General features: G+C 35.4%; 1 protein-coding gene and 1 pseudogene across 1 annotated transcript in view; both read left to right on the top strand.

Annotated features, from left to right (window-relative positions):
* Positions 1-11,372, top strand: part of COL11A1 (collagen type XI alpha 1 chain) — a 208,274-nt gene extending 196,902 nt beyond the window's left edge. The window contains exons 63-67 of the mRNA XM_056139025.1: positions 150-399; positions 3,382-3,494; positions 4,937-5,005; positions 8,372-8,605; positions 10,391-11,372. Coding sequence (XP_055995000.1) covers positions 150-399; positions 3,382-3,494; positions 4,937-5,005; positions 8,372-8,605; positions 10,391-10,537 — 813 coding nt within the window. The 3' untranslated portion in view covers positions 10,538-11,372. The remainder of the gene's footprint in view (positions 1-149; positions 400-3,381; positions 3,495-4,936; positions 5,006-8,371; positions 8,606-10,390) is intronic.
* Positions 11,373-24,508: 13,136 nt separating this feature from the next.
* Positions 24,509-25,331, top strand: LOC130046101 (protein SET-like; annotated as a pseudogene).
* The last annotated feature ends 996 nt before the right edge of the window (positions 25,332-26,327 follow it).

The raw sequence follows: 26,327 nt of genomic DNA, 5'->3' as shown, positions 1-26,327 counted from the left end.
TCTATAATCTATCTCATTTATTTTTTGAAGATGTGGTGTGGAAAAGCTAACTTAGAAGTTCTTCTTACAGTGGTATAGCCTGTAATAACTAGCATCTGTGGAATAATTTGCCTATAGAAACAATTACGTGTCCATCCACTTTTTTACAGGGCCCACCTGGTGAAGTCATTCAGCCTTTACCAATTTTGTCACCAAAAAAAGCAAGAAGACATGCTGAAAGCATGCAAGCAGATGCAAGTGATAATATTCTTGACTACTCAGATGGAATGGAGGAAATATTTGGTTCTCTCGATTCCCTGAAACAAGACATTGAACATATGAAATTTCCAATGGGCACTCAGACCAACCCTGCTCGGACTTGCAAAGATCTGCAGCTAAGTCATCCTGACTTCCCAGATGGTATGTTAATAATACATGACAAAGCAAATGTACTCAGCTCCTAAGTTACTAAGATGCTTTGTCAGCTCATTAATTCTAGTTAAATGTTTAATATAGTCTCCAAATAAAACTAACTGCTTATTAATTCTGATCTTATAGACATAAAAAGTAATTTACACTGCATAATTCAAGATCTGCTTAGAAAAGTCTCTGTTTGTTAAGTGAGACTTTATTCAATTACGGCAGGAACACTTTTGGATTGATATGGTAACACAAATCTGTTGTGTGTGTGTGTGTGTGTGAGTGTATTTGCTCCATATTCGACAATATTCAGGGATCATTCCTGGTGGGTTGGGGGACCATACGTGGTGCCAGGGATTGAACATGGGACAGTTGCATATGAGGCAAGCATGCTGCTCATTGTACTATCTTTTCAGCCTTATCCAAATGAATTTTATGTTTCAATAGAAATTATAGAATAGGTTTTATACATGTACCACATATGACTGGGATAAATAAATTCAATATGATTAAAGATCATTTCTAAATCATATTTGAGGTGCCATGTTAGAAACTTGTTGAAAGAATATTTAAAATTTCAGGTAGCTAAATAAATGATGTTTTTAGTCTACAAATAAGATTAATTTGTTAGTATTAATAGTTACCGATTTGCTTGAGCAGGCCCAGTAACATCTCCGTTGTGACACTTGTTACTGTGTTTGGCACATCAAATACGTCACGGGTAGCTTGCCAGACTTTGCCGTGCAGGCGAGATACTCTCAGTAGATTGCCGGCTGACCCAAGTTCAATTCCTTCGCTCCTTTCGTGAAGCCCAGCAAGCTACCGAGAGTATCTCACCTGCATGGCAAAGCCTGGCAAGCTACCCGTGATGTATTTATATGCCAAACACAGTTACAACAGGTCTCACACTGGAGATGTTACTGGGCCCGCTCGAGCAAATTGATGAACAACAGGAGGACAGTGACTGTGATTAATAGTTATATATTCTGTACTCAGAAAACTTTGTATATATTTCCTGATAATTTCACTTTATTTCATATATATTTTCATTAGCAGAAGAAAGATGAAACTAGGAATTTTTCAGTAAAGGTAAAGGTAAAGGCCCTCCTGTTGATCGTCGATTTGCTCGAGCGGGCCCAGTAACGTCTCCATTGGAGACTTTGTTGTTACTGTGTCTGGCATATCGAATACTCTCGGTAGCTTGCCGGGCTCTCTGAGAGGGACGGAGGAATCGAACTCGGGTTGGCCATGTTGGCTGTGTGCAAGGCAGACGCCCTACCCGCTGTGCTATCGTATTTTAATTTCACTTATTCTAGTAGAAGTTTATTGATTTTTAGGGTCTTTTCCTAATTACGTAGAGCAATCGTGAAAAATACAGCAGATTAGCATTGGAATTTTTAAGAATTCTAGTACTAACATAAACAGTAAGTTCTTTTTAAATGTTAAAGTTCAGGAGAAATAATACAGGGTGTAAGGCACTGGCCAACCACAGTTTGATTCCTGTAATTGTATATGGTGTCAGTCCTGATGACAGAGCAAGAAATATCTCCTGAGCAATGCTGGGGTGACCCCAAAACATACACACACATACACACACACACAAAAAAAAAACTAAAGACAATTTTTAAATATTTAAAAAATGTTAAAAGTTTTAACCAGTGCTTCTTCATAATTCAAATTAATTTTTGAAATGGCAGCATTAAGATGGTAGGAGGAAAGCAAAGTAACCAGTATCAATGTTCACCAATTCTTTTCTCATATATAATTACTAAATTCTGTATTGTTGATCAAAGAACTTTCATAGAATTATAAGCCATGGACTTCAATTTAAAAATAATTTTAAAATAAAATTATATTTTTCTATCCCACTAATCATATTTTTTCATCTAAACTTAAAAGTCTGAGCAATAGTACAGCATGTAGGGCTCTTGCTATGCTTGTGGCTGAATCAGGTTTTATCTCTAGCATCCTATATGATCTGAGCATTGCCAGAGTGATTCCTGAGTGCAGAGCCATGAGTAAGCCCTGAGTATCACCAGGTTTGGCCCATAGAGAAAAAAAATCTCAAATTAAGTACTATGATCATAAATATGATAATGATTCCTGTAGTATTTATATAATGACATTAAGGGCAAACTATGGAGGTTTGGAATGATAGCACAGCGGTAGGGCGTTTGCCTTGCACGCAGCCAACATGGCCGACCCAAGTTCGATTCCTCCGCCCCTCTCGGAGAGCCCTGCAAGCTACCGAGAGTATCTCGCCCGCAAGGCAGAGCCTGACAAGCTCCCCGTGACGTATTCGATATGCCAAACACAGTAACAACAAAGTCTCCAATGGAGACCTTACTGGGCCCGCTCGAGCAAATCGATGATCAACAGGAGGGCCTTTACTTTACTTTACTTTAAGGGCAAACTATACAAATATGTATCTGTGTGTATATGTGTGTATATTATATAAAGTATTTAGTATCCCATTGAAAGGAAGAGCACATTTATTAAAATATTTTTCCTTTTGTGAAGTGATGCAGAAGTCTGATCCTTGAGGATAAGTAAAGACTATCCCTAAATTATCTGTGATTCTAGAAAAGAGACCAAGAAAAAAGTGTTTATCATTATACTTATATTACTTAGTGTGGAATATGTGTATTATTAAAAGTTGAATATATTTGATTTCATTATCCATGTAGCTTATAAATAAATTGAATGTCAGTCTTTGATTAGATGACATTAAATGTTAAAAACCTAAAAACTAATAGGCATGCTACAAACAAGAAAAATTTTTCCATGCAGAGTGTAAAAGAGCATTTGCCAGCTTTGATACGTAGAAAGCAAATGACCACATTTTTTATTCAAATATATGCCCCCATCATGTGAAGAAAGATCTATTAATATTCTTTTTCCTTATTTCTAGTTCTAAAAGTGTTATGTATATATATTCAATTTTAATATGGAAATTTGTATATTACTCTTTTAAACTTTTAGGTGAATATTGGATTGACCCTAATCAAGGCTGCTCAGGAGATTCCTTCAAAGTTTATTGTAATTTCACATCTGGTGGTGAGACTTGCATTTATCCAGACAAAAAATCTGAGGGAGTAAGTACCAATCTGTTTTGGTGTTGGCTGTTGACAGTTCCTGCCATGTTTTTGCAATATTGAACTAAACAGTAAAATTATACTGTCATATTTTCATTTATCTGCTTTTCTTACAGTGTAATTAGAGCATTTAATTTGCATAAACATGAATAAGTCACCAAAGTGATACATAGAGTTAACAAATGCATCTCTCCTTTATTTTTTTACCCAGATGAATCCTTTATGCACCTGCTTGCTCTCTAAAATTTCTAGCTTTCCATGGTACAGCACAGCTGATTCTCAAATTTTAGCGCATATATAGTATTTTTCCTTGCAATTACCATATGATAGAATTCACAGCTGTGTATTATTCTGAAAATATGCAATTTTGCTAAGAATTCATTCTTCCATAAAAGTATTCTTGAACTTAAATATTTATTAAATGATTATCGACTCCTTAAACACTGTCTTGTTTTTACCTAGCAGTACCTATTTTGACATTCTTTCTTTAAAACTAACTGCTTATCATCTAATGTGTGGAAGGATTTTTCACACATTATAATTGATTATAATTCCAACATCTGATTGTTGGAGTGTATTGTTTTTACTTTCGTTCTTTTAATAAATTACATCTTTTTTTAGTCAGTTCTTTTTAGTCAATTATTTTTAGTCAATGAGGTGTGCATATAGGAAGAAAGTAATTTCTTAAAATATATCAAAAATCTATTCTTTGGGTTTGGCTACTCTCTTTGGGAGAGAAGTTGAGATTGTAAAGTATAAATAATAGGGAAATAAAATAAAGCAGCAATTTCCCAGCTAATTTTTGGCAGGCAGGAGGGACTAACCAAGTTCATTTTGCTCCAAACAAAATTGGGAGAAATGTAAAATGCTTTCAGTTGCACAGATGATTCAAATTCCTGTAGTTAGGTCCTATATACCCTTATATTTTACTAATCATTTTAAATTGAGACAATAATGTGGATTCTATAAAAGGCTCCAAATATTCTTCCCAATAAGAAATAGATTTGCTTCCTGTAAATGTCTTTTCTTTTTTCCCATCCTTAGCTTTTGTTCCCTACTTTCAGGACTTAAAGATTTCTCATGGCTCTAGAATGCGGATTGCATCCACCTGCCGCAGTGGGGGTGCACTTTTTACAAAACTACCTAAAATTTCTAGTGTTATCACCTACTTCTCTCCCTGTTCACCCCTCCCCCCGACTTACCATGCTGTTTTTCTTTTTGAGCAGAAAATAAAGTAGGGGGGAAATTGTATCAATTGTCAGCAAATGTGAATTCAAAGGATGTGTGTCAAATTTTGCTTCTTATCTCATTCTGCACAGTCCAGCGTTGGTGCCATTTTAAAGCTCTTTGGCACTGGAGTCTAACTGGAAATTACTGGTGGATAAAAAAACAATGCAATCCATAATTGCTTACTTTCTAATTTTCCTGTTCTTTTGTATTAGGTAAGACTTTCATCATGGCCAAAGGAGAAACCGGGAAGCTGGTTTAGTGAATTTAAGAGAGGAAAACTGGTATGTTATTTACCTCATAATAAAGTGGTTTGTCTTAAACTTTATAAGTGAAGTGTATCCCAGATTTATATATATATGTATATATAAGTTAAAAAATATATAAATGGATCAACAAAAATAGTATGTGTGTGTATCCATACACATACAAAAGATCCATCTGTATCTTTTAGAATATTTCCATTTTTAGAAAAGCCTAAAATGTTTGAATCAAAATAAATTAAAATATATTGTTACTAATATATTATAGATCAAGTGAAATAAGAATATCATGAAGTACTAGAAAGGGACATAGTAAAAATGAGATTGTTATAAATGTCAGGTATAGAGAACATTATATATATTTATTGTCTCTATAATCATTTTGTTTTTTTCTTGAAGCCTACGTGTATTCTGTGTTCTCCATTTTAATTAGAACTTTGGAATGTGAAATGTTTTACTGATCGCTTCATTTGAAAATAATGTGAACTGACTCGCTGGTTCATTTATTTTAATTATAGCACAAGTTTGCTTTAATATCTCTGTACAATTGTTAGTTAACTGTAATTAATTTTTAGATATTTTATGATTAGATACCACAACCAAGTTTGGGTTTAAAAACATTTTAAAATATATGTGGTTAATAATTTTGATCAGATCACTCAAATGAGGCTTGTTCTTCATGCTCATGTTCTCCCTTGAACACTTACTTACCTTTCTTGTTCTCTATGTCTTTGTTTTTTTTCACTCTGGAGAAGCGGTTGTTATCTCCTGAACATGTACTTCCTCTCATTCTCTTTCCTCACATCTTTCTAAGTAAGTTTCAATAAAAAACTGTCTTGCTTCATGAAAAAAAAAGAAACTCAAATAAAAATTTCTCACTTATCCAGATAATTACTCAATTTTCATATTATTTTTAAAGCTATTATTTTCTATTAATGGCCCTTTATAGAATGACTTTTTCTATAGAAATCTGAATATGTTATTTAATAACTTCTTGCAAAATTATCTACTGGATACAATTATTTACTTCAATCTTCAAGTTATATATCAAATATTCATCTTGCATTTTTTTCATCATTTTTTAAAAGAAGAAAACCTTCAAAGAAGCTCCTTGGAGGTATATATATATATATATATATATATATATATATATATATAGACCAGATCTAATGATATTTGGTCCATTGAGGCAGAATCAAATGGGTTGATTTCTGGGCACAGGGATATGGTAATCCTGGAGCCGAATGGGATTGAGAGTCTCCAGGGCTACCCCTGGATATGTGTGAGTCTTCCAGAACAACATTGATACTGCTTGAGGGACATGCAGAACTCGATATTGAACTTGGGTCTATATATGTGTCCCTGATCACTAAGTCATCTCCCTGACTCCCATTTTACATATTTGTTTCTCTATGCACTAAAAACATACACAGGTAAAGGTAAAGGTAAAGGCCCTCCCGTTGATCGTCGATTTGCTCGAGCGGGCCCAGTAACGTCTCCATTGGAGACTTTGTTGTTACTGTGTCTGGCATATCGAATACTCTCAGTAGCTTGCCGGGCTCTCCGAGAGGGGAGGAGGAATTGAACTCGGGTCGGCCATGTTGGCCGCTTGTAAGGCGAACGCCCTACCACTGTGCTAAACATACACAGAATATTTAGTTATCTTTTTTGTTCTTTTCTTTCCTTAGTGAATCTTCTCCCCAATTTTTTCCCTTCAATCTCATCATAATCCTTATCATCTGTGCTCTTCATCAGGAAAATATAGATGAAATGTATTTCAAAAGAGAAAATCATAAGTAACTGTATTTACAATGACTCAATTTATATTTTGGAAGATGTTCTTAATTATTTTAAATCTAGGTATTTAATACTTATAATTTCCTTATATTTCATGTCTCCTCATATTTCAATTATGTTCAATAAAACAATTATAAATTTTATTGAATATATGATTTGTAATAGATTTCAATTAGTACTTTTTCCTGCTTTAAGTACAGAATAATGAATTTGATGACTCAGTCACTTCATTGTAGTTGTATTTTTCTTAGAGTAGGTGATATAAAGATGAATAACCTCACCATCCAGAAATGAACATATAGGCAGTTCTGTGCTGAAAATGAAAGTATTGAAAACACCATAGAAAAATATGGCAACAAAAAAATTATTGCAGAAATATCTATAAAGTTTGACCCAGGGCTTGAGAGATATTACTTATGTCAAGGTGATTGGTGCTTGCCTTGCATGCAGCCATTATTGTATATTGTATGAGTTTCACCAGTTAAGACTCAAAAAAAAAAATAAGCCAAACAAAAATCTGGGCAAATAGTATATATATATATATATATATATATATATTCTTAAAAGATTAAAAATATTAGATGAAATCAGACAACATAAAGTAGTCTTTGCATATTCTTAAAAGATCAAAAAAACTAGATGAAATCAGACAGCATAAAGTAGTCTTTGCATTTCACTGATTTTCAGTTACCATTGTTTGTTATTTTTTAAATTTTTTTTTTGTTTTTTGGGTCACATCTGGAGATGCACAGGGGTTATTCCTGGCTCTGCGCTCAGGAATCACCCCTGGCGGTGCTCAGGGGACCATATGGGATGCTGGGAATCAAACCCGGGTCGGCCAAGTGCAAGGCAAATGCCCTACCTGCTGTGCTTGCTCCAGCCCCTCCATTGTTATTTTAAAAGATAAACAAAGATCAAATTAGGGAGATATCTCAGTGGTCAGGGACATATGCCGTGCAAGCCCTGGGATCCATGTTAAAACTGTGACACCATGTGGCCACGTGGCACCATCAGATATAACCCTGGAGTTCCCTTAGCACTGCAAAAGTGACCCTGGTAGACCCTGGCACCTCAGGAACCAAACAACTTTAGATCCTCCAACCTTAGCATTGAGTCAGTCATGAGTATCAGAGGGAAACTCAGTCCCTCTGACTCTTGAGTACTGCCTGACAGACTCCGACACCAAACAAAATAGATTTTAAAAGAATGAAAAATATCAAAAAATGAAATACTTTGTGAAGCTGTACTTTTTTTTGGTAATTTTTATAATGTTAGGAAACTACAGCATAGGAAATAGTGTCTAATCGAAGGTAAGTGGTACATGCATTAATTCAGGTGGAAAACAATTCTGATTTTATAAACTCCTATCTGAGTCTTCTAACACTCAATGCACATTTTCATCAAGTTCAGTGGATTGTTGATTCATCTGCCTGCTTCTGGGATTACAGTTCACTTTCACTAGTGTTTTTCTTTCTTTTTTATTTTTTACTTTCATTGTCTCCATAACAAATTCTTACTTTTGACTTTATTTTTTTGTAACATAAAAGAAGAAAAGAATCCTTACATGTCATTTTATTCTTTAATTCTCAGCTTTCATACTTGGATATTGAAGGCAATTCTATTAATATGGTGCAAATGACATTCCTGAAACTGCTGACTGCCTCTGCAAGGCAAAATTTCACCTACAACTGTCATCAGTCAGCAGCCTGGTATGATGCGTTAACAGGAAGTTATGACAAAGCACTTAGATTTTTGGGATCAAATGATGAGGAGATATCCTATGATAACAACCCTTACATCAAAGCATTGTATGATGGCTGTGCTGTAAGTATCATCTCTATTGCCTGAGTTAATAGAGGTGCATGGGGCAAGGGCCATTCTCAATTTTGTGCTGAATACAATTGGTCTCAAGAAAGATGTCTTCTGTTACTAAGTTGGATGCTTGAATGGAAATATTCAGGGACCAGAAAGATAGGACATTTGTCTTGCATGCAGCACACCTGGGTTCAATCTCCGAAATCCCACATGGTCCACTATACTGGCCAGGAGTGCAGAACCAAGAATAATTCCTGAGAACCACTGGGTGTAGCCCAAAATACAATAACCAACTAACCAAACAAACAAACAAACAAAAAACCAAAAGCCACTGGAATATTCAGACGTCTTATATTAGAAACCATCAATACTGTGAACACAGACCCAACCTCACTCCATCCCGCACACACACCAGTACTCAGAAAAACCTGGAAATATAGAGATAAGTACATATTTAAATACTTAAAAGAAGGTACTCTAGATCACGTTATTTTATGAAATTATATGTGACATTAAAACAGTATGGCAACTAGTTAAATAAAAAAAAACATTTTTCCGTGTTCCTCCTCACATTACAGCTAAAGTAATCATTACTTATATCTCAGATCATTGTTTCTCAAACAAAGGCCAGAGAGTACCCTGTGGGCTCTGAGGATATTTTAAGTTGGCCAAAGGTGAAAATTGTGTAAATGGGTGAGTTGGGGGACACATTATGCTACTACAGGAACCCCAGTAGGACCAGGGCCACAGGATGGGAATCACTATTGGAAAAGAACTCAGAAACATGAGGATCTTTCTTTCCTATATGTTGTGTTGCTCATTGATTGGTACTATACTAGACCAAATTAGGAAGCACAATCATTTCTACTTTTTTTGTTTGTTTGTTTTGGGGGCAAACCCACAATGCTCAGGACTTTCTCCCTGTTCTGAATTCTGATATCACTCTGGTGTTCTCAGAGTGCTGAGGCTCGAACCTGGGTAGGCAAGGCCCTTCCCTGCTGTATTGTCTCAGGCACCCTTTTTTCCTGTGGAACTATCTTATTCAAGCAAGAGAAAATTCCATTTAAAAAAGTGATCCATAGAGCACAAAGAATGCTCATTGTTTGGCTAAAGTGTTAACCATTAAGGAGAAATCACAATTACAGATAAACTGACTCATCCCTTCAGTAAAAGAGACCACAAGTAAACCTTTAAAAGGTAATAAACCAAACATGGGCTAGGGAGATAGATGAAAGACCTGAAACATATATTTTGCAAATGGGTGTGACCTCCAAGCAAAATACAAAAACATGAAAAACAAATTAAAAGATAAATGTTTCAAAAGGGTTTTCTAATTGTAAAGTATGCATAATTATTTCCTATACTAATAAATGGTGCTTTTATTTTAACTCCAGTTTTAAAATTTTTTATGCTATATTTACATTTTACAAAAAACTTTACATACATGCAGATATATTGCTTATTTATGGATATTATACAATATCAATTTTTATTTCAACTATCAGGTTGTATCTTTTTCTCTTGGACAGTATATATATTAGAATATTGCACTAATTGAATTAAATATAAATATGAAATGTAATGTCCATCAATTCAAATTTAAAATTATTACAGCAAGAAAAATAAAAGGTGTCAGTTACCACATAAAGATAAATTTGATTTTCTACTCTTTATGTGTTAACTTTATCCCGTAAAAACTTTACCCCTTAAGGGTAAAGTTAAAGGATTAAGAAAGTTAAAGAAAAAGTATGTTAAAAAATCAATGATTAACTTATTTTTCTGTTTCATTTACAGTCCAGAAAAGGATATGAAAAGACTGTGATTGAAATCAACACACCAAAAATTGATCAAGTACCTATAGTTGATGTAATGATCAATGACTTTGGTGATCAAAATCAAAAGTTTGGATTTGAAGTTGGTGCTGTTTGTTTTCTTGGCTGAGATTAGGACAAAGAAAATATGAATTCAACAGAAAATATACTTTGGTGCCACCAATCCATTTTATGCCACATGCAAGGTTTAAATAAGAATGGTATAGAAAACAGTTTGCTACATATATATACATATATATAAGTCTTTATATATATATGTACTAGGAAATATCAATGCTCTCGTGGGAGCTCTGTGATATTATAAAAGCTTTGAAAATCAAGAAAAAAAATAAGATAGTGTGGCTGAAATGGAAACAACTAATTCTTGAAGTCTAGGTTTTAATCCCTCCTTTTTTCTATTTGGATTTCTTTGGTGCTGTAGAGAAAAAACAAAAAATATATATATATTCATAAAAGATATGGTGCTCATTTCCATCCATCATGGATGTGCTAAAATAGTGTGTTTAATAAATTGTAATTATTTTATGTACAGTTCCATGCTGTTATTTGTGTCCATGTCTCAAACTTGCACATGTTTCTGAATTCATCTGACTTTAATTTTATGACAATTTGCAGAACTATGATGGCAATAAATATATGTATTATTAAAAATAATTTCTGATGACTCTAATTCCCTTTCTTTGATTAATAAAAAAACGCCTTTGTATATATTGATGTGGAAGAGTTGAATTATTTGATGTCTCCAACAAATTTCTCAGAGGGCATAAATCTGGAAGACTTTGGAAGCATCCCAGTCAACACTTCTCAACTGACTTTAGCTTTGCTGAACTTCAGCCAAAAATATCATGCATTTTTATGTTATATTTAATGCTATACCTCAAAGTTTTCTTTTTGGAGTCCAGGATTTAACAGGATACTTGTATAAATGGACAGGGAATTGTATATGAGAAGCCATTTAAATTTATGATACCTTGTTACTGTCAGCATGCATCAGTCATACAGATTAATATTAAAAAATGGAAATTTAGGGATTATTTATGAATTTGTTCATCTTTTATTTTAATAACCAACTCCTTGAATTTGAGTCTAAGTTGCATATTATAATAACCTAAAATATTTTGCCTGCAACTTCCCAACAAATTATACATTTTTCTTTCAACAAATATTATATACATTATTTGATGTACCTTCATTGCTAAATAATATATGGTGTACTGTTACTAACAGTGCTTATTTAAAGAGTCATACATTTTAAAAATAATCAAAACATTTATTTTGACCAAGGTATTTTTTTTCAGGGAATAACAATAATATTTTAAACTATTAAATTGAACTTTGTATCTATTTAAATAATATATGTAAGATTTGAAAATGAATGTTTATTTCTTTTTTGAAGTGTTAAATTACTTGATTATAGATTCCAACTGGTACATTTTCAACTGATAATTATTCACCAAAAAAGAGCGTACCTGTAATATTGACAGTAAAACGTGAACGTTTGTCATTCAAAAGTTCTTTAATTTTGAAATCAAGTTTGTATATGTCCTTTCAAGAAGGCAGATATGAATCATATAAATAAACTCAAACATTGTTTAACTGGATTGGTCATTCTCTTTCTTAAGTAGCTTTCAAATTATCCTTTATTGCAGAAAATGCTTTCAATTTGATATTTGACCATCCAGAATAGAACAGTTTTACACTTTGAAATAATCATATTATTTGAGAGATATCTTTGATAGATATGTTGTTCAAACTAGTCACATGTCTAGAATAATAAATACAATAAATACAGGTTGACAATTTATTGATGATTTACTCATTGTTAAAATTAAGTTTGATTATACTTTAAATTTCTGAAACACATTTTATACTTAAAATTTTATATTTTCAAATGTTCATAATTTTAACAGAAATATTTCCAGAACTTGTTACTTGAGACACAGTCTTTGGAAACAGAGAGTTAGCAGCAGTTAAGATGGGTGCTTCACATCCAGCTGACCCTGGTTTAAACCTTAACATGTTCCCCTGATCACTCCCAGGGACCCTGCTGAACATGGACCCAAGATTAACCTACTGAGCACCAATCCCAAGCCCACACCCACTCAAAAACAATACATTCTCTAAATCATAAATAAACTCATATCGTGTGGCTTTGGGGTTTGTTTTAGCATTTCTTGTTTGGTTTTTAAGTCATGCTCAGGTCTTACTCCTGACTCTGCACTTAGGAATCACACTTGGCAAAGCTTGGGAGACCATATTTGATGCTGGGAATCAAATCCACATCATCTTCATCAAGGCAAGCATTCTCCTTGTTGTTGCATATCACTAGCCTCTCATACTGTTTTTCTAGGAGGGATCCTTAAGCCAAAAATTCAGTTTGGAGAGATAGTACAGTGGGTATGGCACTTGCCTCGCACACAGTCTACCAGGGTTCAATCTCCAGCCTCCCAAATGATCCCCAGCCCACTGCCAGGAGTGATTCCTGAGTTCAGAGCCAGCAGTAAGTGTGATCATTGCTGGATGTAGCCTCAAAAGGCAATACTGATAATAATGATAATGATAATTCCTCTGCAAACATTAGTGAATTTTTATCAATAAGAATATTGTATATATTAGCCTGCAGTGGAGAAGCTGTCTTATTTGTTCATTTTAAAAAAAATAGATTCACTTTTGGTACAAAACAGAATGAGTGCATACATAACTATGTACATATCATCTTCTAGTCCTTTCGTGTTTGCTTCTGTTCCTTGGTATAACACCAGAGTTTTTTTCTTGTTGTTCCCTTGTAGTTGGTTAAGTTATTCATATGGAGATAAGATCCAAGAGATGACTCAGAGGAATGGAATGCACGTTTTGCATGTGAGAGACCAAGGGTTGATCCCCAGATTTATTTGGTCCCATGAGCACCACCAAATGTGAATAGCTGGGAATAGTCCCTGAGCACTGACAGATGTGATACAAAGGCAAAATGTATGCCAATATGGAGAACAAAATTGACATTAAATTTTGCATTGTTTTTCAAAGAGAATAATGCAAATTTTCAAAATACCAATATGTAATAACTACAACTTAAAATGAGTAAATTTTAAAATGATGATTCAAAAATGGACCATACCAAAGACATAGCAAAATCAGGAAAGTATCAGTGCTTTTATTCTCTCTGAAATACTACAGTAAATCTTAAACCCTATTAAGTTATTTTATAAATTTTTCTTGCAATCTCTGGGGCCTCTTTTTGTGAAAGTTTTGTAATTTAACTTTCTCTAAGAAAGAACTTTTCCAATGTGCTATATAAGAATAAGTCCATATTATAAATAAATTTTCACATTTTATCATCAGCATTTCAAATACTTTACTTTTAGTAAGTAAGAATTCTATTACATTCTTTTCATAAAGCACTATAAATCTGTGAAAATTTTCTGCACTGCATTCTGACTCTATCTTCGTAGTTCTCCATTACCAGTAGATCAGGTTCTGGGCACCATAAGTTACATGCATACACAGAGCAAACTCTGGCCTTGTAACTTTTACTCACCTTAAAATACTATATCAGCTTTATTAATATTTATTATACATAAATATTACCTATAAGCCATACAATAATTTTCCACTAAGTAAATATATTCCAGAAAGGTCAAATAAGTGAATCCCTAACCAAATCTCCTTGCTGCCTCTCTCCAAATTACTCAATATAAGGAACAGTGTCAAAAAAGGAATTGGCAAGGGTTAGAGAAACAGGACAGGATATAAAGTAAATTCCTTGCATGCATCTGTGTCCAAAAACCTAGCTTGAATCTCTGACACCACAGTCTGAGTATCATCAGGATTCACCTTGAGTACAGAGCCAGGAGAGTGCCTGAGCACCACAGGCTGCGGTGCAAACGCTCATCCCCTCAAAAAATGAGTAGATATGTTCTTACCTGACCATTGTTGAGGAATCTCACTTAAACCAATTTTGCCTGTCATACTGGCCCCTTGAGAGAGTTGGTTCTCGCAAGATCTAGATATAGGGCATTTATAAATATATCTTGAAGGGGCTGGAGAGACAGTATAGGGGGTAGTGTGCTTCCCCTGCACATGGCTGATTTGGGTCCCATCCTTGGTATGCTATATGACTCCTGAGCCTGCCAGCAGTGATCCCTGCCCAGAGCCAGAAGTAAGCCCTGAGCACCTCTGGGTGTAGCCCAAACAAGTGAGGGGGGAAAAAAGAAGAAATAAAAAAGAAGGAAAGATGTTTTGAAGCTTTAGTTTTATGAGCTTCAGGTAATTAGTCTTACACATAGTAAATAACTGTAAACTATGTGAGTTAATGACCTAATATACTGATATATGCTAAGAGATACACACCAAACAACTAGTTCCTGCTATTCTAGATTTTTTTACTACTGCTATCATTATCATAGCATACATTCATTCCTAAAAAGCTATTTATGACACAGGTGCTTCCTCATCTCAGTTATATCAAAAATTAAAAAGTATATAAATATATAGAGATGCATATATACATATATAAATTGCATGATTACTGTGTTCAAAACATTGAACTGGTTGATACAGAACACAAGTTTTACAAATGACTCACAAATAATAAACAGGAAGAGTAGAATGGACAATATAAATATCCTGAAATCCATATTCATTAAACACAGGTTATAAATCTTCTTTTACAATACATTTGAGAGCCAGATAAATGGCACAATGGGATGATCACATGCTATGCATGTGAGTGTCCTGATTTTGATCCCCCACCATTCTTGGTTCCCTGAGTGGCCCCCAGCAACATTTGGGTGTGACCCTCCAAACAATAACAACACAGTGAATGGACTGAGAAGGTCTGTGGTTCCTCACATGTTAGTCCCAGAATCTTTATTCTGATTTTGTAATGATTAGTAGGAGCAGTGGAAATTTCAGACAGACTTTTTGGTGCAGTCAGAAATTTGAGGCTTTTGCAATTAAATTATTTGTCCAAAAAATGTCCTCTAAAAGCTTTCCTAACTTAGTAATTGATCTTACCAGCCCTTGCAGGATACTCATTTAGTTTTATCAGGTGAATCCACCAGTCAATATTTATGTGAATATTGGTGAGGGTTAAAGCAGTGAGAAGAGTTTTAGACCCACTGTTAACTCTACTTTCAAATGTATAAATTAAAATTATTTTAGAAATGAATAATGTAACAGTAATGACATGCTATAATGGCATGGCTACCTACAAATACTCTACGTAAAATTACATCAAGTACACTAATTCTTATTTTATGTTACCACAAAGGAATTAGATTTGTTTTTTAAAAGATTTGTATTGACTGCAATGTACAGATTTGCCTTTTGTAAAAATTACAGAAAGAAAGAAAGAAAGAAAGAAAGAAAGAAAGAAAGAAAGAGAGAAAGAAAGCCGTGTGTCTTAATCTTATTCCAGTAAAAACCTCTAGAAAAAATTAAATTAACAGAAAATAAATCTGGCTTTATTAACCATCAAGTTCCAGTCTTGTGAAACTAAGATGTTTGCCTGCTATATTTTGACTCACGCAGGATTTATAAGGCACAAGAAAAATTTACCTAAAATGACATGCACTTCTCTGTATTTAATTCTATGCGGGGTGATACGAACAAGTTAAATAGAATCCAAAAAGTCCACTAAGAAACTAATTTGTACATTCCACAAGCTAAGATGGTAAAAAGGTCAATGAGAAAAATTACCAAATAATATGGGCTTTGTCACCTTACCTATTTAAGAAAAACATTTTTTTGTAAATGGAATGCTTTTACTTTTTAATTATTTTTAGCATTTATTTATTTTCTTGAATCACTGACACAGACCCTTACAAAGCTGTTCATGATTAGATTTCAGTCATACAGTATTCCAATACCCATCTATTCATCAATGTACATTTCTCACCATCAATGTCCCCAGTTACCCTCCCTGCCCCCAGATTGTCTCTATGGCAGGGACTTCTCTGTCTCTGTCTGTCTGTCCTGTCTGTCCTGTCTGTCTGTCTGTCTCTCTCCCCCCACCTCTTTTGGGCATTATGGTTTGCAACACAGATACTGAAACGTTATCATGTATATCCCTAATTTCAACTCTATTCTTGCCCAGATTGATCATTTCTAATTATTGTCATACTGGTCCCTTCTCTATCCTAACTGACCTTTGGCCCCACACCCTTGTGGTAAGCTTCTAACCACTGACCATGTTTTAAGAATAAAATTTGTCACTCTATCTTTTTATAAGTTTAAATGCATTTAAAAACCTGACCTGAGGGTTGGAGCAATAGCATGGTGTATAGGGTGTTTGCCTTGCACACAGATGATTTGCGTTCAAACCCCAGCATCCCAGATGGTTCCCCGAGCCCTATAGGTGTGATCCCTTAGCACAGAGTCAGGAGTAAGTCCAGAGCACTGCCAGCGGTGGTCCAAAAACAAACAAAATCCTAAACTGTATTTTTATGTGATTAAAAATACTTGACTATATAAAAATAGAATTCACATTAGAGAACATGATTACCTGGTTATGTAGAGTTTTCTGCATGACTACTGTGGAAGCATGGGAGAAAAAGAAGAGAAACAGTAGCAACATAATACACTAAATATATTAGTGTCTAAAGGTAGAAAGTGATGTGGCTATATACTGTTTTCTTTTAAAAACTTGGGGCACTAATTAAAATTCTTATCAGCATCACTATATCATTGTATCACTGTCACCCATTGTTCATTGATTTACTCAAGTGGGCGCCAGTAACATATCCATTCGCCCCAGCCCTGAGATTTTAGGAGCCTGTCCTTACTTGCCTTTCCAAACACTGCAGTAAGAGGCTCTTTCAGGTCCACCCTGTCTCTGACCTGTTATTGTTACTGTTTTTGGCATATTAAATACTCCACTGGTAGCTTGCCAGGCTCTGAAGTGCATATTTAAACATTTTTAAAAGGTGACATAAAGGACTGGGGCACGGATGTAGAGCATACTCTGTATGTTCGAGCCCTAAAATCTATCCCTGGCTATATATGGTGTTAAGTAGTTCTAAATCATCGAAACATGAGCCATTTATCCCAGAAAACAGGAGGATCATTTAATTATAAATATATTTTAGCACCACCATGGTGTGTACTGATTTATACAACAATTTATAAAAGAAAAAAATTTATAAAAGAATTTACTCAATGGGGGCAAGAGAGATGGTACAGCAGGGCTGGTGTTGTATCCATAGTAATACTGGTCTGTATCAAAATCACTCATTTTGTCATCCAAAGCATTAGAATCTTGAAGACTACAAGTTGCCTTAGCAACACATTTGTTTAACAAAAGAAAAGGTTGATATATCAATGATAAAGGTCCTGGGAGAATAACAAAGACAAAAGAACTGGATAAAGATTGTATTTGCTAAACTAGATAGACTCCTTTTCAGCCACTAATTTTGTTTGTTTGGAGACTCACCAGGTGGTGCTCAGGGATCTGAGCTTATATGGGAACAATAGGGGGTGCTCTGGATAGAGCCAAGCGTTTTAACAACTATACTAACTCTCCAGCCTATTACTCAATAGTATTAACTAATAATAACTATAATAACCATAATCTAATAAATAATAACTATAATTGTATTATATTACCTAATATGTAACAAATACATGTATAACATATTATAAAATATATACTATAGTATATGTTATAATATATTATATGTTATATATTATAAAATATATTATGGATATATTAGTATGTATATATAATATACATATATTATGTATTATTATATATAATCAAATAATGCACTGCACTGTAGCTCTGTCCTCCCATTGTTCATCGATTTGCTCAAGCGGGCCCAGTAACGTCTCCATTGTGAGACTTGTTATTGTGTTTGGCATATCGAATATGTCACAGAGAGCTTGCCAGGCTTTGCCGTGCGGGAGAGATACTCTCAGTAGCTTACTGGTCTCTCCAAGAGGGGTGTAGGAATCGAACCCGGTTGGTCAGGTCGGCTTCGTGGAAGGCAAATGCCCTACACCCTAGGCTATCACTCTAACCCTAATCAAATAATAAGTATATATAATAACTATAACTACATATTATATAGAACTATATATAATAATTATAATAAATTATAAAAATAACTATAATCTAATGTGTTCAGTTTCAATGGATAATTTGTCTGAAAGATTTTTATAAATAAAATATAATTTTAAAACAGTTTGTTGAAAAAGTTACATTATGTATATCAATGATAATAATTATTTGAATAGCCTATTTTTATTCCTCTGTATTTAGCAAACATGTATCATAGCTGTTGAGCATTCAACTATGAATTTTTTTCATTAATTTTATTCTTTTTTATACTTGACCACTAAAATCAAAAGTAAAAGTAGCCTTAACTTCTACGTTTTCACAGTTTTTATGTATATAGGACTGTGCGCAGATACTTTAACATAAGATCTTTCCCTCTTTGATCCATTCTTTTGAGTAAGAATAGAAAGGATTTAGTCTAGATTTTTAAAAAATGGTATTATGAAGCACCATGAGTTTGGTAGAAAGTTATGAAACTAATCAAAAAATATTTACTTTTGCAATTTCTTAGTTCTTACTGTAACATAAAGCTAAGCTGCTATCCTTGGGAGCAGAATATATTTGATATTTATTTATTTATTTTTATTTTTGGGTCACACACACCTGGTGATGCACAGGGGTTACTCCTGGATTTGCACTCAGGAATTACTCTTGGCAGTGCTTGGGGGACCATAAGGAATGCTGGGAATCGAATCCAGGTAGGCCACGTGCAAGGCAAATGCCCTACCCGCTGTTCTATCACTCCAGTCCCTGATATTTATGTTTTATACAAATCATCCTAAGTGAAGAGCTTTCATTGTGACATTTTAGCCATCACACATAAAAATGTGTTTCAATTTACCATTCTTAAAACCCAAAAATGGATATACATATTTTGACAAACATTAAGTAGCTTGAAGAGCTTTCTCATTTGAGTCACAAAAAATTTACTTTAGAAATATTTTAGAGTAAAATGACAAAAGTTACAAATATATATCACGGTCCTCCTGTTGTTCATCGATTTGCTCGAGCGGGCCCAGTAACATCTCCATCGAATACATCACGGGGAGCTTGCCAGGCTTTGCCGTGCAGGTGAGATACTCTCGGTAGCTTGCCGGGCTCTCCGAGAGGGGCGGAGGAATCGAACTCGGGTCGGCCATGTTGGCTGCATGCAAGGCAAACGCCCTACTGCTGTGCTATTGCTCCAGCCCACAAATATATATATGAACATATATATATATATATGTACATGTATAATGCTTGGCCTCGAGTGGTAGCACAGCAGGTAGGGCATTTGCCTTGCAAGCGGCCAGCATGACCGACCTGAGTTCGATTCCCTCACCCCTCTCGAAGAGCCCGGCAAGATATTAAGAGTATCTTCCCCGCACAGCAAAGTCTGGCAAGCTACCTGTGAGGTATTTAATATGCCAAACACATTAACAATTGTCACAATGGAGACTTTACTGGGCCTGCTCCAGCAAATCGATGAGCAATGGGAGGACAGTGACAGTAACAGTATAAAGTTTGGTAAGAGAAAACAATGTTCTTATTTCTCCCTACACTCATATTTTTTATTGAAAATGTTTTTTTTCAAATTATATCAAAATGCTTTTCATGTCTCCTTGCTATATAACGCAATAACTGGTAGCCTAATAAAAATTCTTTTCTAGATTAGTGTCCTAACATATACTCCTGATTGTAATTTCCCACCTCTACTTTTCTCACACAAATACTACAATCAATACTACTATTGCTGTCAGGTTCATCTTCCTTGAATTACTCAAGTGTCATACTTTGACGTATTGTCTACAAAATAACATTGCCTATCAATCAACTAGAAAACTTAATATTATAAATATAGAGGCTTCATTATGGCTCATGAGTCTATGGATTAAATGACAGTCTGTTTTGACTTGTGTTAGGTTAGGGTATGCTTGCTTATACTTATACACTGATAGACAGGCCAGCAAACATACGCTTAGTCTGGGAATCAAGAAAGTTCTCTCTCTGACTCATTTCCTTTGCATCATTTTTTATTCTTCAGCCAAGCTATCACTGCCAGGCTTAAAAATTACTTTAGAAATATTTTAGAGTAAAATAACAAAGGTTATAACATTATAACTCTATCTGTATAGAGAAGGAGTCCGAGATAGACAGAGAAAGAAAAATTATATACAGCCATTTATTTGAGATCATAGTCAAACCTTCTTGAAGTCAACGAGGCCACATTCTATTAGCCAAGATTATTAACACATCACTACATCAATAGGAAATAGAAAATAGTCTCCACCAAAGAATAAGAAAGCCTAGAGTCTGAAAAGAAGCTTGTTCCTTTACCTTCGTCTATTTAAACAAGCAGTCGCTGCCCTCATTTTTGTGACCTAAAATATACATACTTTGAAGATTATTATTCTGGTGTAAATATTTCTTCTCTATCTGACAATCTTATCTTTGCTCAAGATAACATGAAGTAATCTTCCTTTGTCATGTGAAGATTTTTCCTCGCTTTTTGATGCCCCAGACCACTTGGCACAAGGATGTTTATCTCTGGTACCCTTAACTATATTTTTCTTGAGAATTTACCTTCATATAAATTGTCTCTACATATGCTCAATTTTTTTAGCTATTAATCTATCAGATATTTGCTACCAAACTCAGAAAATCCCAAATGGAGTAGAAAAGTCTATATCCCCCAATATAAACATAGATTCTATGTAATTTCAGCAGTTAGATACAGTTTCTTGTATTATATATATTATCTTTATTGAGAATTAATTTGTGTGTTAACTTGATCTAGTCAAAGTATAAAATATGTATTCGTTAAGAACTATAAATAGTCCTAATCATATGATGGGTATTGCTAAGGGTTAAATTTTATACTCAAAATTCTGTTGTTCGAATCCTTAATCCTGGTACATCAGAATGTGGTCTTATTTGCAGACAGACTCATTACAGAGTTAATAACTTTGAAATGAAGTATTTGAAATAGTGTGGGCTCAAATCTCATTTGCCTGGCATCTTCATACAAAGTAATATGTACACACAACAGACTCACGGAGTCAAGAAACTGTGAAAACTCACAGTGAGAGCTAGGTGTCTAGAAGTCAGAAAGATACTCGTAATAGATCATTCCCTCTGTTCTCAGGAGGAACCAACATCTGAATATTGGGCTCAAATTATCTGAAATTGTGAGTCACTGCAAAATTTTTTTACTTAATCCACTCAGTTTGCTATTTTTTGTTGAAATAACACTAGGAAACTAATATTAGGATTGTTTAATTTGTTTCTGATTTTTTTTATTTTATTGAATCAGCGTGAGATATAGTTACAAGCTGTCATGTTTGAGTTACAACACACAATGATCAAACACCCAACCCTCCACCAATGCACATTCCCCATCCCAATATCCCCAGTATCTACCCCCTTTCCTACCCTCCCACTGCCTCCATGGCAGACAATATTCCCAATACTCTCTACTTTTGGTCATTATGGTTTGCAAAACAGATACTGAGAGGTTGTCATGTTTGGTCCTTTATCTACTTTCAGCACACATCTCCACTCCTGACCAATTCCTCCAACCCTCATTTTCTTGATCCCTTCTCTATTCCAGCTGCCTTCTCCTTCCCCCTCTCTCCTGTTCATGAGGCAGGCTTCCAGACATGGAGCAATCTTCCTGGCCCTTGTGTCTACTGTCCTTGGGTGTCAGTATCATATTATGTTATTTTATACTCCACAAATGAGTGCAATCCTTCTGTATTTGTACCTCTCTTTCTGACTCATTTCACTTAACATGATACTCTCCATATCTAAACACTTATGCGTAAATTTCATGACTTCATCTTTCCTAACAGCTGCAAAGTATTCCATTGTGTAGATGTACCAAAGTTTCTTTAAGCAGTCGTCTGTTCTTGGACACTTAGGTTGTTTCCAGATTTTGGCTATTGTGAACAGTGCTGCAATCAACATATGGGTGCAAAGTAGACAAAACACTCCTAAAATTGATATGGAACAATAAACCCTCATGAATAGCTAAAGCAATCCTTGGGAAAAAGAAGATGGGTGGCATCACCTTCCCCAACTTCAAACTGTTTCTGATTATTCAGTAAATGAAAGATCTATAAATATAAGTCCCTAATTTTATGTTTGATACATAAAACATACAAATTTACTAAACTGTTAGAAAATTAAAATTTCCAAATCAGAAAATATATCACTTGATCACTTGACTTTCCGTTGCTCGAGCAGGCACCAGTAACGTCTCCATTTGTCCCTGTCGCGTGCTAGTGTAGCCCAATGGCATATGTTTGTTCTAAGAACAAGAAGAGCCTCAAACCAATCGTTCATGATCTTGATGAAAAAGTATGATCATGTGGTAGGTGGGCGGCCATGTGGTCTTTTGAAGTCCTGTGGAATCCAGCCGGTAACAGCTTCAGTCCAGCGGTCATCTCTAAATCTCATTACGTGTCCAGCCCATCTGAATTTTGATGCCTTGGCAAACGAGACAGCGTTCCTGATTCTTGATCGTCAATTGAGGTCACAATTTCGGATTCTTTCTCTCAAATGAAACGTTATACTCCAAGCATAGCTCTTTTGATTCCTGTTTGGGAGACTCGAATAGCGTTCTCATTCTGTTTGTGTAGGGCCCAGGTTTCTGAGGCGTATGTTAATGCAGGAAGAATGATCACGATCACGATCATCCTGTTGTTCGTCGATTGCCTCGAGCAGGCTCCAGTAATGTCTCCTTCGTCCTAGCCCTGAGATTTTAAAGAGTGCCGTATACAAGGCTCTATCAGGGTTAGGAGAATGAGACCCATCATTGTTACTGGTATTTGGCATATTGGGTACGCCATGGGGAGTTTGCCAGACTCTGCCATGTGGACAGGTTACATTCGGTAGCCTGCCAGGTTGTCCAAAGTAAGAATGGGATAATAAGATGTAGCCGGGCACTTCCGGGAGCTGGGTTTTATAGTCTCTGGGTCTTGGCTGTTGATGGGATTACACGACGCCAAGGGGCCAGTTGGTGGGTGTGGCCACTGCCTACTGGAAGATGGAGAATCTGGGTGGAGGATGCTCAGCCCCGATCCGAGCAGGCTTGGCAATCTCAGCCCCGGGACCCACATACCTTTGTTCCTCTGACGGTACCTTCGTGCGTGTGGAGAATGGTCTCAGCATGGTGGAATCAAAGAGCCGGAGGTTCTTCGTCTTCTTAGCTATTTCTTCGATGCTCTTGAAGGCATTCCAAGCCGCTCTCTTCCTCCTGCGCAACTGAGGTGCCAGGTCATTTGTCATGTTGACTTCTTGACCAGGTACACATAACTGTTACATTCGGAGATGGCGTTACGTTGAGAGCAAATTGAGTGTCAGGAACAAAGTTGTTTCTCATAAACATTGTCTTTGTAAGATTCAGCTGTAGTCCGACCTTTCCACACTCACAGTTGAAGTCAGAAAAATATATAAAATAAATAATTTTGTTTGTGTGCTAATATTTAATATTTAAATATTGGCCAGTTAAACTAAATTCTCATAGTTGAAATTCTCTAAATGATATCATTTAGACATGTGAAGAAACAAATGAAGATGGAAGCAGGAGACTCTATTTGCTCATTGCAACTATAAAACATGAAGTAGAAATCAGAGGCTAAATATTAATGAAGTGTATGAAATTTAAATTAAATATAAATATAAAAGTAAAAAATGAAATATGCTTAGTGGAAACATTCATTTACTTTTCTTCTTCTGGGTTTACAGTGGTAAAAGAGATAGAACCCTCTCCACTGAGAATTTAGATGAATACCATAAAGCAAGAAAATACAAAATTAATAATGATGATGTTGATAAATTATAGTAATGATAGGTTATTCATCATAACGTAAAATATAAGCAGACATATCCTATAGCAGAAATCCTAATTCTTCTTAAGAACTTCTAGGAGAATATCTGTGACTTTTAATATGGGGCCTACAGAATGTATTGAAATAGTCTACGATGTAGCGACCGACTCCACAGCCCACATGCCCACACCCCGTCTGCCTTTCAGCCGACCCCCAGATGCCAGCCCACACTGCCACAGATAAAGATACGGGTGCGGGGGTACTACTATCCAAGGCAGAGTGGGTCTTGAACTTTTTGAGAGTGTGCAAGGGAGAAAAATAGCAGCAGGAAGCTATTGAACATACTGATGAAGTGCAAAATGAAATAGAATTAATGAGCAAGCCAGTGAGGAGATTTTGAAAGTAGAACAGAAAAATAACAAACCTCACCAATCATTTTTTTTCAGAAGAGGTCGAAATTGATAGCCCAAATCTTTAACTTTTGTATAATAACCGGTTGTCAACCGTCCACAAGTGTCTGAGGTGTTTCAGGAGGAGGACGAAGAGACGCTGCGTTATTTGACAAGAGTTGAAGTGACAGAATTTGAACATTTTAAATCAGATTATAGAAAGATTTTTATTTTGATGAAAACCCTTACTTTGAAAATAAAGTCTTCCCCAAAGAATTTCATCTGCATGAGGTGGTGATGCATCTTCAAGGAAATATGAAAAGGTTTTGACGAAACGCTCAAATCAAACACAGAACAAGGCCAGCAGGAAGAGACAGCACGAGGAACATGAGAGCTTCCTCACCGCGTTCACTGACCATTCAGATGTGGGTGCAAACTGAGCTCGGGGAAGTCATTAAAAATAACATCTGGCCAAACCCATTGCAGTCCTACTTGGCTCCTGACAGAGATAATGAAGAAGGGGAACGAAACAAAGATGACGATGAGGAGGAGGAGAAAGAAGGATTGGAAGATATTGATGAATAAAGGGATGAAGATGAAGAAGATGATGAGGGGAAGGAAGGAGAGGAGGATGAAGGAGAAGATGACTAATGGAACACTGGTGGATCCCAATCTTTTTAAATTCTCTCCAGTTCCTGGGAGCAAGTTGAAATCTTTTTTATTTGCTCCCCCTCCCCCCATCCCTGACTCCCTGTTCTCAGTCGCCCTGTTTTTGAGGTCTCTTTTTTTCTCATTTGCATCAGCATTCTCAACTTAACTTGGAGAAATACCTTGGACAAAAATTAAGTGGGGGAAAGACCCTCCACTGATTTCTATTCCAAATGAATGTTGATCACTTCTCGTCTCAACACAGAGTTTATGGAATCCACACCACTGTAAACTGTGGGGGAAAATATCTTAGCACCCTTAGCTCTTTTGGAAGCTGGAGGGGCTAGGCCTCTGTGTAGTAGTTCATAGAATTCTATTTTTCTTCTTTCTCTATATATTGGGCTCAGATGTGACACTGTGTCTCCATGTGAATACAGACAGTTAGCATTTACCAACATACAACTGTTAATTTTCTCTTAAAAAAAGAAAAAAAAATCTTTAAAATATGGGGTTATAGAAGGTCACCAAAGGGTGGGTTTGAGGTGTTTAGGTGGACTAGGTGGACATTTTGACAACGAGGTATTTAGGTAGACTAAGTGGACATTCTGACAACATGGCTTCTCCTTTGGCATCTTTAATTGTGATGTTTAACTGACGTCCTCGCAGTTTAAGATGACACTTTTAAAATAAAATTTTCTCCTAAGGATGATTTGAGCCCTGCCACTTGATGAGGGAATCAGCAGAAACTGTAGGATTTTATTTGGAACTGAGAATTCTCTGTTGTAATTTTGTTTCTGTTTTATTTTTAAATTTTCTTTTTGTTTCACTGGAAAGATGCTCAGTTTTAAACTTTAAAATATGTACAAGTTGCTTTGTTACAACAAAACTAAAGGTATACACACACACATACACAAACACATTCTACCTATATGACAACAAAAGAAAGTATGTTAAAATTCTGATTATATGCCCCAAAGTTTATTATTAAAATATCTGTAA

The sequence above is a fragment of the Sorex fumeus genome, unplaced genomic scaffold, assembly GCF_029834395.1.
Source record: "Sorex fumeus unplaced genomic scaffold, SorFum_2.1 ptg000131l, whole genome shotgun sequence".
Classification (NCBI taxonomy): domain Eukaryota; kingdom Metazoa; phylum Chordata; class Mammalia; order Eulipotyphla; family Soricidae; genus Sorex; species Sorex fumeus.
Note: the sequence above shows the minus strand (reverse complement) of the source record. Positions and strands in the feature narration are given on the sequence as shown.